Below are 13,591 nucleotides of genomic sequence, written 5' to 3'. Positions count from 1 at the left end.
CGGAAAGAAGTAAAGCACACACACGCACGCACGTCACGAAGATCGAGTTTATCAAGTATGAATAAAAATCATGATGATCCTCAGAGTTTCTTTCCATTTTAGCCCATCCCGCTTCGACGTAAACGTCTATATATAATGTATATACCTAGCGTTATACTATATTCACTGCATTATCAAAAGTATAAACAACAACAGCCACCACCACAACTAAATGTGTGTATGCAAGTATTTGCTAAGATATTAGCCTGTTCTGTTGCGAGGAGGGGGATATCATCATGCCAGCAGCGCAAGAGCAATGAAGTTATAAAAAATAAAAAAAATAAAAATAAAAACAATACCAATAACAATAAACAGTAAACAATAATAACATGATTCTGAGCTTGCTTGTCCGTAGGTTTTGTGCAAATAAGTAAAACTTGCAAATATGCTTTGAACATGGAGCCATGACATGACTAAAAAAAAAATTATTCTTCTCTTCAAATCAATTCATTAATTCATTCATCTTCGTTGCGTTTCGTCGTTCGGCTTTTTTCTTTCAGCTTATTCTCTTCGCCAGGTCGGAAGTAATGATGCCCTCCTTCTCTAATTTAGCCCTCATCTCGGCCTCGGCTTCGCGCCGTATGCGGTGGAATGCGAGCTTCTGGTACCGGCTAAGGCCCTTCCACCAGTGCTGTCCGGCCTCATGCTCGGCGACGCGCTCCAGAAGCTCTGAGACTTTAATGCGGACGTCGCGATCTTTGTGGAAGAGCCCGAGCGCGACATAGAATAGGCCGGCATGTGATTCGGGTGCCACCGTAAGCAGTAGACATATTTCGTCGTATGACCAGACTGATTTGGCGAAGGAGAGATATAGCTCCCGACTCTGCGCTGAGTTGAGTCGCTGTGTGCGTAGACGATCATGCATATGGTGCAAGTCCAGCCCTTTTAAGGGTCGAATAGTATATAACTGGCCAAGATCCTATGCCATGGTTAGATATAAAAGAAATTTCTGGGACGTAGGACTGTTTAAACCATACCTGAATAAAACTATAATAGCTCCTCGTGTTTCTCCAACCCTCAATCCTGTAGACATTACCGGCAAGCTCTTTCTGCTTGGCGGATTCGTCTGCCCAGACAAATCCATGACCGCCAGTGATTTGTTCATGTTCCTCGCCACCTATATAAAGTGCACTGGCACCATACACGCTCTCTTCGAAAGCAGCAGCTATGCGAGTGAACCTTAGAACCCAGTCTCGCCATTTAGCCCGAATGACTCGTTCGCCAAGCCGTGCCTGTATGCTCTTGAGTATGTCGTTCATGAAGATCACATCCCCAGTCAGGTCGGTGGACGTATTAGAGCCGCTTAGCTGTTGGATAAAAGATGGGTGTTGTTGTTGAAAGTAGCCCAGGCCTTCAGTTATTGGTGCTGGATCAATCTTGCTGCTAATCTTCATCCGTCCACTAGGAAGGTCGCACAAAAGGTCCCACCATTCAGGATGCATCTCAAACGTAGGGTTTGTTACACCAGCTATGAAACCGGGAACCTTCAGCAGGTCATCGATCTTTGTCAGATCCGTGTAGGGAAAGGCGAAGCGAGTAAAGCCTCTCAGCAAGCCACCAGAAGCGAGAGCACAAGCGGCAAGTACCGCTTCCGCCACGTCACCCGAAGGCATATTGTGACCAAGAAAAATAATTCTCTTCTGCGTCAGCAGGGCATTGGCCAAAACCATGATGGGATGTGTGCTAGGCCCATTTGTCGTCAGATGGGGATGTAATGTAAAGGGCTGCATGGACTTGGCATGTGGCTCGGAGAAGTTTTGGATCAGCTTCACGAGAGAGAAGTCGCCCACCGTCTCTGGCATGGTGGCTGTTGGAATCTTGACGGGGATGGGTATGCCCTTGTACATAACCCTACTCTCGAATTCGTGTGTATCTCGTGGTACAGAGTAGGCGGTATGGCCCTCGAGGTACGCTTTTGTCCCGGCCCTGGAGATGCTTTGAGGCTTAGGCGGACTTCTACTAGCATCAAAGGGCTCACCAACGGAGTCGTTCCTATCCTCAGCAATTCGCTTTTGCACCATGCGCTCAAACTTTTCGACGAAAAGATCCTTATTGTCACTAGACTGCAACAGATACTTCTCTAACAAGCTGAGCCTCGGCATCAAGGAGAGATCCATGTCATTGACGGCATCGTAAAGCATGGATAAAGTTTCTGGAACTGGAGATTTGAAATATTCTTCGAGCGCCAGTAATAAAAGAGGCTGAAAAGGTTAGCATTGGTCAATCAGTAACTAAACGTATCCCTGTGGAGAGATGCGCTGTAGACGAACCTTGTATATATGGAGGAACGGATGTCGTGTACATATAGCCATGGCCTTGACCACAGCGCCTCGTTTCACCGTTTTGTCGTGTTTCGTGTAAACCAAGTTCAAGACATAGATCAGCGGCGGTCCCTCCCCTCCCTCTGGTTCTGAATCGGTCGACTCAGCGTCGCTCCCATCATCATCATCTTCGTTATTACCGTTCCCCCCTCGATGGGTGTCGTTTTCATCATCAGTATCATCCTCCTCAGTGATAATCCCGGCTTCTCTATCTCTCCGCCTCTTCCTTCTTCGACGCCGTGCTTCTTTCCGTTTTTGCTCCTGCTCCTCTTCTTCCTGATTCGAGTCTTTGTGTAAGAAGAAAATGGTCCAATCCTGGGTACGTGCATGGGCCTGATCGGGTAACATCAATTCGGCCAACATATGCTCATCGCCGGTAATAGCGACGGGGAACTGGTGCTCCATGACAGGGCCGCGGTCTATATCAAAGGACGCCACTAAAATATACTCGACATGGTTCTCAGAGGACTCTCGTGGGTATTGGGATCGCAACTTTCTCGGTGATTTGGACATGGGATGACTTGTAGCCAAAATGGAGAGCGATGAATCATCCGAGGCTACGGTTTGGCTCGCAAGAGATGATGTCTTGGAATTAGAGCTCGGGTGGGATGTGCGGTCTGGGTCGGTGGTATTCGGGTTAGGAGAGTGTAGAGGTCTCGAGGGAGGTGAGATGCCGGAAGCGGAGTTGGACCGCGAAGAAGGGAAGGATGAAAGGGATGTGCGCTGGTTCCCGCCAGCACTCCCGGACCCGACTCCGATACCAACGCCGGAGCCCGAACCATTGGAGTAGGACTGGTTGGTGGTTGTTCGCGATAGATACGGCAAGGCCGACTGCGTCGAGGCCATGTTCGACAGGCTGAGTCAATGTGGTTGGTGGAGGTAGGTATATATAGATATATACAGAGTAAGTAGGACAGGTCGTGACGGTTTCGGTCCAGTGAGTTCGTATTCCTCCCGATGGCCGTCGCACGACACTATGGTATCACCAGAACCGGCGAGCCAGCCTTTATTACGTCTGTGGTTGTCATCCAATGCGGTGCAATGGTTTTGCGAAGTTGTGATTTCCGCGCTCGGGTCTTTCAGGCAAGCAATTGGTCTAAGACGATCCGATCCGACCAGTCGGTAGGTGGGTAGAGCGTGCAGTGCACCCCCTTTTCGACGATAGGACCCCGTTGTCAGAGGGCATACGAGGATAGAAGAAGGGGAATTTCGGCTCGCGGATAGAATGGAGGCATGGCCTACTATAGGACGACAGCCATGGTGTTGGCAGTGGGCACTGGGCGGTGGTGACAGGATCCTCCCTTTACGACGTCGCAATGTTTCAAAGGGTCGGCGTTGTGGTAAGGGGGAGCGGTAGGTACCTAGGTACCACCAGTCTTTGGGGTCCAATGGCGGGAATTGTGCCAGGGTTCCCAGGATGGCTGGATTAGGTAGGGATACCTAAGTCCAGTCTCTGGCCCAGTCCTAATCAGCCGCGCGCGCAACAACCGACCAACTAGGTACAGGATCAGGTCTATCTATCTACCGTATCCCTTTTTTTTTTTTTCTTCATTACCCCTCAGAGCCCCTCTGTTTGGTCAGTTTAGGCGTCTTTTTGACTTTTCCAAGCTTGATCCCCTGTACAAACTTCTACATGGACTTCTACATACATACCTAACTTAGGTAGAAGGTTATTTTCGACAGTGCCGAGCCCCGCCATTCCCAACCGCCAATCGCTATTATTAGTAGGGGCCGTATTAGATAAGTGCTGGGTAAGTGCCTACAATGGGTTAACCTCACTGTAACACAGCGTCCATTCAAGCCAAAACCCACCTACTTACATGTGGGTATCTCGTCTATCGCTTACATTCGCTGTCTTGATTCCTCGAGCACAGACACAGCGGGGTCTGTCAAGTTCCCAAGAAACACACCCACCTACTTACTTAAGAACATATCCATGATATCCATGATATCCATGACATCTATGACATACATCCATCGATGGCAGCATGTACAGTAAAGTAAGTATGCAGTCGGTAAGATGCAATCCCCATGCAAATCCCCAAGGGGAAACCCCCGACACACTGCTGAAACCACATTCAGCCAGCAGCCTCATCATCCCGCCCGCCTCGGCCGCCCAGCCAGGCCCAGCACGAGCCCGTCTTGGAAAACGAGTGCGCCCCAACTGCGCCAGCCAAGCCTCGCCAAGATTCGCTTCAGCCTATGCCAACCAACTCGGTTTTCCCAATCCGGAAACATCCCACCTGCCACATCTTTCCAAAGGTTCTCTCCCAGCTGTCTGCCTCTCTTTTCCTTACACTGCATGCGCCTCGTTTTTTTCTTTTCATTGGGGAAACATTAACTGCCAGTACGAGGGTCAGTGGTACAGCATTGCACTCTGTAACCATTCCATGTGCCTGTGTAACCAAGAACTAATATATATTTAATATACGCCCCCCCCCGTATTGGTATGTGATGTTGACGAAGCGTCGAAGCCTACCTAAGTCATATAATTAGGATTGACATTACTTAAAAAGGTCTTCCTAAACTCAGCACACACAGAACATCTGCATCGTATTCCATGCGCTTAATAAATTGTTTTAAGCTAATCCTGAATTGCCCATAACCAACTGTCGCCATTACTGATGGTGAGGATGATATATCATTATACCATAATTTCTCTCACGTTGGCAAGGGCTGATTGCTCTCTCACCGGACCATCTGGAAGACCATCAGAACCTATGCATCACATTACTCACGTCCAAGGCTTCCAACACCAGATTCAACAAATTTGCGTATCTACTTTTCGCCACTATTTACATGGCCTGTCATTGACCCAAGACCACTACTAAAAGATAGAGATAAGACCTCGCGGGTACAGCTTGAACTTCTCAGTAAAATACCCAGAGATCTCTCTTTACTAGTTACAATAACTATCGGATTTCAGTAGAACAGGGAAAATAGAAAAAGACACCACTGTGTCTAGAGTAACCTGAGTAAATCACATATTAATACCACCACAAGGTAGCGCTATCGGTCTATTTCTCTCTCTCGTTCATTATTCCACCATTGCTTGCAGGATCATATATAGTGGTTGCAAGGTGTCAGGTTTAGATTCCCGACCTAACAATCATTTTTTTCTTCTTTTGGTAATTTTATGGTATAGTACTGCACTTCAATTCCGTGAGAGACATAATTCAAACCCTCATGCGTGGAAGAACGCAACATCATCATACATATTTATGTACCTACTTAAGGGTCTTGCTGAACTGTCGTTTGGCTTCTACTGTAAATTTACAGATATCTTCAAAGGAAATTTTGTCACTGTGACGGAGGAAAAACGACGGCCGTTAATCCAACGTGCGGAATTAACGGTTTATATAGTACGTCACAATCACCATAACCCAATAGAGAGAAAAAACGTTCAGTCAGCTAACACAGCTTAAAAAATGCTATCAATTCCCAGTATTCTTTCATTGTATCTATCACAAAGCTTGATTTATCCAGATCCTTGAAGACAGATATTAAGGGTATTTATTCGGCATGCACCATGGTATAATATCTATCATGACAGCAAAGTAGATGCAGTAAATCCTGTCCTACGGGGTATATCATCCAAATCAACATATAACTGCGTACGCTCTTCCATTTTCCGATGTCAACCATTTACACCAAGCGCCTCACCTCCTTCAATACCGCAACATCCGACTTCCACATAAGCGGCAACCAAGCCGGATATTTAAACACCCGCAATATCCACCGCGGCCGCACGATGACGTGCAGATGTAAATGGTGGATGGAGATGATGTCCGGGTAGTAAATGTTGCCTAGTAGCGGTCGCCGGCCCCGGTGGTACCCCGAGATGATGGCCGAGCTGGGTACGTCCGTGCAATGCTGGGCGATGAGATGGTTCTTCACGCGGTCCATTGCTTGTACTACATCAGGGTTAGGTGGTGTTTGGTATTAAAGAAATAAGGATAGAGGAGTGTGGTTTATACGGGGGAGAATAGGAATGGCGGACTTACGTGTGTCGAGGTGTTCGCCATTGAGTGCCTCGATGTCCCGTATCCCGTGCGTCTTCGGCATGATCAGCCAGTGCGATTCGCCTGCAAGCCGCCGGTTTTCTATGGCGAGGATATCGTCATCCTACAATATTACATGGTCAGCTTTGCCCGCTCTTGATCCGCATGATATATCACAGTGGGAATCTATCTCTATTAGGTACGGAGTGAGGAAAGCTTACTTCGTAAACGATCTTAGTCAGCTTCGACCGGTCACAGAACGTGCACGCGTGTTGCACTCGCTCGGTCCATTCTAGGTTCGCGAGGTAATTGAATATCCGCTTCATCGCTGACCACATAGTCTCCGATTTTGGCGAGAAATTGATTCTGTAAATTTCTGGCAAAGCTTTCTCAAGCTGCTTAGGTATCTCGTGGCTGCCTGCTGACAAGTGCAGTTTCACAACTCGACTTACGTAAGCGTGATCGAAGTCCTTGAGATCACGACTTTTCAGCAAATCTTGGTTCAAAAGCACGTTTTGAACGGGCAAATAGGGTAGATAGCACGAAGCCAGAATGTCGGTAATATTGGGTAACACTGAGATTTAGGAATGGGATTGTGAGGGTTTTATAGGCTGGGGTTTTGTACACTTGGCACAGCCGAGAGTGGCTGTGGCACATACGGAGGGAGATTGAACTTCTGCTGATGTTAGCGCGCTTGGTCGATTGTTGGTACATACGAAGGGATAAAAGAGCACATTGTTAGTACTGATAGCCATTGTTGGCTTTATGTAGCGCTTTGTGTTCTGTCCAACTTACCAATAGTAGGATAGGCCGAGGTTCTCAGGCCCTCTCAAATCATTGAGGAGCTGTATGATAAATCTCGAGGCGCTTCGTATTGTTTTCCACTGTCAGCAGGCGGCTATTGGAAGTTAGACTTCTATTGCTATCAAGGTCTCAGGGGCTAACAGGATTCAATCTAGACTATCTATATACACCATCTGGCTAACTAGGTCCTTAAACTTCTGTCATGTTCTCATGTATGGGAGTGTTAATGGCTCTTGTTATTGCACAAGCTCCATATATCCATAATAGTTAATCGTTAATTGCATTGGAGCGATATAGGAAGAATGGCAATAGCAACAAAAGTTGAAAGGGACTAAGTAGGTAAGAAAAGTGAATAGGAATTCAACCGGACATAATGTGATGTGAGAAGACACTGTCCAGACAGATGCCGGATCAATCTAGTAATTACTTGCACTGATATCTCCCCTAGTCTGGGATATGCTGACAGACAACATTATTTGCCTTGTTCAATAGCATATTAGAGAGAAGGTTACCAACTACTTAAGTCATATCACCAAGTGTACACAACCCACGTGAGCAAACATATCACAGTCTATCCGTAAATAACAATTATTGCTTTTCTAACTTCTATTATTCGTCTTCTCTACGATGGTTATTAGTCTGTCTATCTATGTATCAATTTATATGACTCGATATATTTCGTTTTATCATCTATAACTTTCACTTTTACAGACTGAAGAATCTGGGGGAGATACCATCCTTCGTAGCTGCTCTTTTGAGATGCGCAGTCTTGGGCTGGGCTGTTTTATTTAATTAGAGGACAGAATCTGTAGTGTTCACGTCATCTACATTGTCTGAGATTTCACTGGAAAATGGATCTAGATCAGAACCTTGATGAAGACGAGGGGATGAAACGGTGGACGTTTTCGAAGTGGAAGCGGAAGGAGGTGAACCACTCCGAGAAGAAGAGTGACCCCGTACCCTTGGAATCGGCGACAAACCACGCTCGATCCCGAGGCCCTTTTCCATGTTATCCATGTCTGAGTAACTATACAAACGAGGCCGGACATACTGTTTCCGTCTGTGCCGGTCTGGGGCTATGTATGCTGGTGGAGGCACGGCGATAGACTGTGGTGCAGAATCATTTGAAGGAAGTTGTGCTGGAGTTGAGACCGTTTGAACGGGAGCAGCGGAGAAATCAGGCTCAAGAGACATGGAGAAGAAAGGCCTGTGTAGCATCTCGTCTAAGCTTGCATACGTTACCCCCGTCTCACCTACTGCTCTGTCTCGGTGGGACGATATATCACCTGGAGATGGCGGAAATCCATCTCCAGGCGAGAACGATAACGACAAGGAAGAATAAATATTCTTCAGATCCCACTCTTCCTCTTCGTCATCATCGTATCTCTCCGTCTTCGTTGCGGCAGCTTCAAGCCTCTCAACCAAATTCATAGGAGTAAGAACGCGATTATCAGGGTCATATTCCCGAATCTCACCATCTTCAGAATATTCTGGGAATGCACACCCATCATCTTCATCGTCCTCATTATCAAGCCAACGCTCGATTTCATCGTATGAATCATAATTGATGAGAGCCCGTGCACGGCTTATGATCCAATCGTTAGTTGCATACACGGGAGGTGTAAGGGGCTTGTTGGGTGAAGACATTGTAAAGTCGTGATTGGGATAAAGGGGGGCTTTATCTGGAGATTTGCTAAAGCAATTCGCAAAACTTTGTTAGTACGTACTTGAAGGTGTTTTCTGGAACAATTTTCAATGGAAAATATTATATTGGCATATCCCATAAGTGGCCTTGAGTGAGAGGGGGGTTCAATTGCCCTACTTAAGTACTTCACCAAATCGTACCTAACAACGACCATGATCACAATCAAATACATGCTCGTTCATGCCGAGTGACAAGTATGATGTGCGTGAAAGAATGAGTTCAAGGGTGAAAGAACAATCTATTGTAAGAGACAAGAGTCCCTACAAAGAGCTACATCACTAGGGTTCCTGTAACAATGTAGTGTAGATTAGCTGGCCATGAACAATCTGATTGTTACAACAAAAGCAGTTACAAGATTGTCGAACGTAGCTCTCAAAACCTTCTCGAGAAACAGAGGGCTTTATTGGATGAAGGATCCTACAGATGCGCATATCACAACTAGCATAGAAGGATGGATATTTCGAATCAGATTAAAAATCATGGTAGGTGGTCTTTGGTGACTCACAAATAAGCCTGGCCATTGTAGCGATTTGGCTTTGAGTGACAGGTCATGCCCCTTGCAAGGGATGTCGACCCCAGGCTTCGTTATCGCATTGACTGCGAACAACATGCATAAAGGTGTGTGCCTAGTTGTCCACCTTGGTATCATCTCGGCGAATAAGAACTCATAGAGTGTAGATAATCATTCCACCTTTATCATTTCGGAGAAGAGCAACAGCACTCATAGAGGAAATATGCCATAAAGATATGGAATGGAATGGGATCAGCGATAAAGGGCTGATTAGGGTATGATGATGCAATGAGAGGGAAGCATGTATAGGTGCTGTTAGTGAGCAGCGTCTCAACCATGACGAGGTGCTTCGTCGTCTGACCAAAGATAAAGGCAGCGACAAAAGGTTCTGGCCTATAGGGTGCCAATTTACTCAGTTTATATCAGAAAGGCTGTATAAGATGCAGTAAGTCTCTCATTGTGGTACAAAGTCTAAGGGGGTCAGAGGTCTAAAGGTCTTCAAAGTTCTCTAGCTACCGGTATATATAATGTAGGTATCTGTATTGGCATATATAGCGGTACTGCTAAGTAGTTGAGTACCTGGTGCGTCGGTTTTTACTCACAATCTCTTTTTTCCTCTGTCACCAGACCCCTAACAGTTAAAAGTAGCCTGGTTGGAGGAGCCCTACAGTCGTCTATATAGGCATGAAAAGCATAGTGGTATGCCGTACCATACCACCCTCTAGGAGTGATCAGGAGTGTGACAGACCTTATTGCTGGTTCGCTGGTGTATTTGCGCGCTCGCATTCTTGAGTGGTCTCGTGACTCCTAGGTCTACCCTTGATCATTGGCGTGGTCGAAGGCGAAAAGGGTGAAGATATAAAATTGGAAGATATAGCAAGGCAAAAAGCATGTCTAATTAATGCGGACCAACCACAATGGCGCGTATCACAAAGTTGAGGCGAAGTTATCATGGAAGCTATAGCTCCAAATACGCCATCCATCCAGCCAGCCCTACCAGGCGGCGGGGACGAGCGGGATATTGGGCGTAAATCGGCGTCGTCGGTTACCTACTTCATAGGCAGAGAACCATCAGCTCAGACAACAACCCAGCCACTCCCCGAAGACTGCAAGGCTTGGCTGAGACAGGGCGAGGGTTCGTGGGAAGAGTTAGGGACACGCTAGAAGCATTCTAGAAGGTGATGATGGCATTCCGGTTACATGTACTTGGTAATGTCTGCTGTACGATTTACCCCAGACACGGCGCATTTATTGCCCGGATGTAGGTACCGTAGGCAGTGTAATCCTACTCAGTTACTTACTATATATACGTATGGTACTCTGTACAGAGAACACATTAGTTAGGTCCATGCATCCTCCTGCTCTGTGCATGAATAGCGCGTGAAGCCTACATAAGAAAAGCAATGTGATGTCCTGGGTAGATCCTGGGGTTGTGTGACCGGCGGCTCCAACATGGGCACTGCGTTAATCTACAGCCTACAGTAGGTACTGTTACAAAACCAAGTCTACTAGGTAGTAGCTACTACAACTTGAAGATTCCTTAACGTCTGAAGACGGGTATAGAAGACGACATGGGCGATGCGACGTGCCTCTTACATTACAGGTGAACTCGATCGAACAGTGAGTGAGTAAGTAAGTGAGTGATATGACGCGATACCTATAGCAATAGGTAGGTAGGTAGGTAGGTATTTCCAAGCAAAGTGCTCAAGAGAACTGCCAAGGCCAAGCCGACGAGCCTAACCATATAGGGATACCCCTCATTCCTCTTTCGGAAGCTACGCTACCGATGAAGACCAATGAGAGAGCTCCGCAAGGCCCTGTCGCCCGCTTATGCAGCTTATGCAGCTTATGCAGGCAGCTGCAAAGAGGAAAAAAAAAAGAGAGGAGCAGGGAGGGGGAAGCGATGGAGATGCGTCGTATTCTTCGCCTGGACTTCCCTAATCTTTCCCAGATCCGCAAACTTCTAGAAGCCCTAGCAGACCCTAGCACTATCCTGGCACTATTCTAGCACTATATACTATGTACTTACATACAACCTACTACTAATCCTAGCAGCATCCCTAGCTCCCTCTACAGAACCCCTACACTACCCGTCACCCTTCCGTCACCTGGCCTCCCGAGCACAAAGCCCAGCAGTGCTTTTCAGTGCTACCTGCTCCCCGATGGTCGGGATTGTCCCTGGCCAAAACTTAGAGTTATTAGGCATGTACTAGGTATGTACTTAGGTGTTGTGCGGTCCCTCCTACTGTACATATGTAGTATATATGTAGGGCAGGGCAGGTACCTTGCTGCATACCTACTGTACATAGGTACGGATAGGTACATCCCATGCCATCTGTGGCTGCGCGCAGGTGGTGTAGGTACTTCAGCATCTGTTTAGCTCAAGTGCTCTTCAATCTAGATTTGTATGTAAAGATACTTGCCAACCCCGATGGATCCAAGTATGTGTGTTTGTGCTCCTCGGAGATGCAAGATGCGAAGACGACCTCCTCAAAACTCTGACCTGGGGCGTATCCCTGGGATTTCATCTCGGCACTCAGGTCCTTGCAGGTTGCAGGCCGAACATGCGCAACTCCCATCGTCATCATCCCATTACACCATTACACTCCCATCAAATCATCGTACTACTGCTGGGTAGCGCAGGCTGAATGACCGTCGGAGGCGGCCGGGACAGCCAGCATCCTTGAGCAGATTCCTTCGTCCTCGAATTCGATGACCTACCCTCCCGAGCCTCCCTCTCTGCCCTCCCTACCCAGACCCTGCCTACCTACACGGTGAACCCTAGTAGGCATCGGGATATCCGTTTCAAATCAACAACCAACCGACAGTGTCCATCACAGATTTGGCTTGCCTACCAGACTCTGGCATGGACGTCCTCACGTACTACCTGAGCCTCGCCACCTACCTATTACTCGCGGTGTCCGGTCGTTTCAGATACCTTCGGACCGACCAGCCTCACCAATTGCTCTCTTAGCAGATATTGCGATTCATGCCGGAGAGAGCTTCGACGGTCTAGGGTGGAAAAATCAGCTCACGGGCTACCGTATGTGAACGGCAGCAAGAGTCAGGTCCGTTGTCGGCCCCCTGAGCCTGCAGACCATCTAGCGTCGTCTGCTAGTACCATGCACGACTTGCCTAGTGCACACCACACTGAGTATAGTCCCGGCATGCACCCTATTCCTCCTTGGTATTCAGCACTAAGTAGTGATGAGCATGTGGTGGGTTTTTCTCTGGTGGTCGTAGGCTTTCAGCGTTGCTTTGCATGGCAAAGACTCGAAATTCCCGACATCTCCAACATCGTGGGAGTTAGATTGGGTCAGGAACTGGTGGCCATACTCCATGGCGGCAAGCCACGATGTCGTATTGCGTTTTTTGTGTTAAGTCGGGGACACGACTCGGACCAATGCCAGTTACGGACGCAAAGTGTTTCGCGGGGGAAAAAAGCTGTGTATTACCATGTGAGCACGACTTACTACGTATTTCCCCGACGATGGGAACTCGCTCGGGAACTGCAGAGCCAAACGACCTGTCAACAAGAAGGCAGTTGTCTCCCTACTTGCTTGGTTTCCCTGCTCAACACTACTGGATAACTACTCAAATACCTCGGAAGTTGAGTACATAGTTCTTGTCTTGTTGAAGTTTATGACTACAGGTTGAGAGAATGCGTGACTGCCTACCCTGGGCCGAACAGATTACAGTGCCAATGAGTACGCTCTTGGACTTTACTTCTCTATAGTACATAGTAAGTACTATGCATTCTCGTGGCAGTATTACACACTCAGCAGTAGGAGAATCTTGAGGGGATGACGTCTAGCTCGAGGCATCAAGATGACGATGGCAGTGATCAGGTGTTCTACTTGCGGCTTGCCAAGGGGGTGGTGCATGACATTCGCCAAGGATCGATTCCATTGCCTAGCTGCCCCTCGTTGAAGTGTGTGTCGAGCTGACAGGCCAGCTGAGGAGAGGCTTCAAGACCTGACGCGCCCTCACTGTTGGGCTATATCAAATCTGGTGCATTACCAAGATATAGCTCGTATGAGAGATATATTGAGTTACCTCGTGACAAGCCGGGCAACCCGTTAACATGTTCGGCCATAGGTATGATTTCGTGGTTTCTATCAGTTTTGAAGCTGTGCTGTTCACTGCATTCGATATGGAGTGCACTCTCCTCCAGTCCATCTATTACGATAGATCGTATTGACAGCTTGAT

General features: G+C 47.4%; 3 protein-coding genes across 3 annotated transcripts; all 3 read right to left on the bottom strand.

Moving 5' to 3' along the window:
• Nucleotides 1-113: 113 nt before the first annotated feature.
• On the bottom strand, nt 114-3,791 carry F5B22DRAFT_2898 (docking domain of Afi1 for Arf3 in vesicle trafficking-domain-containing protein). Its single transcript, XM_047970394.1, has 3 exons — nt 2,310-3,791; nt 1,017-2,240; nt 114-958 (listed from the first exon to the last, which is right to left on the bottom strand). Exons 1-3 carry the CDS (start codon nt 3,204-3,206, stop codon nt 536-538), a joined length of 2,544 nt encoding a protein of 847 aa, XP_047836146.1. The 5' UTR covers nt 3,207-3,791; the 3' UTR covers nt 114-535.
• A 2,001-nt stretch (nt 3,792-5,792) lies between these two features.
• On the bottom strand, nt 5,793-7,083 carry F5B22DRAFT_582188 (uncharacterized protein). The gene is made up of 3 exons (XM_047973281.1): nt 6,583-7,083; nt 6,365-6,485; nt 5,793-6,274 (listed from the first exon to the last, which is right to left on the bottom strand). The coding sequence occupies exons 1-3, from the start codon at nt 6,697-6,699 to the stop codon at nt 6,006-6,008; spliced, it is 507 nt and encodes a 168-aa protein (XP_047836145.1). The 5' UTR covers nt 6,700-7,083; the 3' UTR covers nt 5,793-6,005.
• Nucleotides 7,084-7,957: 874 nt separating this feature from the next.
• On the bottom strand, nt 7,958-8,812 carry F5B22DRAFT_640732 (uncharacterized protein; the record flags this gene model as incomplete). The annotated part of the gene is made up of 1 exon (XM_047977885.1): nt 7,958-8,812. The coding sequence occupies one exon, from the start codon at nt 8,810-8,812 to the stop codon at nt 7,958-7,960; it is 855 nt and encodes a 284-aa protein (XP_047836144.1).
• Nucleotides 8,813-13,591: the final 4,779 nt, after the last annotated feature.

The sequence above is a fragment of the Xylaria bambusicola genome (genome assembly GCF_022495145.1).
Source record: "Xylaria bambusicola strain CBS 139988 unplaced genomic scaffold F5B22scaffold_1, whole genome shotgun sequence".
Classification (NCBI taxonomy): Eukaryota; Fungi; Ascomycota; class Sordariomycetes; order Xylariales; family Xylariaceae; genus Xylaria; species Xylaria bambusicola.
The sequence above is the reverse complement of the archived record's forward strand: the minus strand, read 5'-3'. Positions and strand labels throughout refer to the sequence as shown.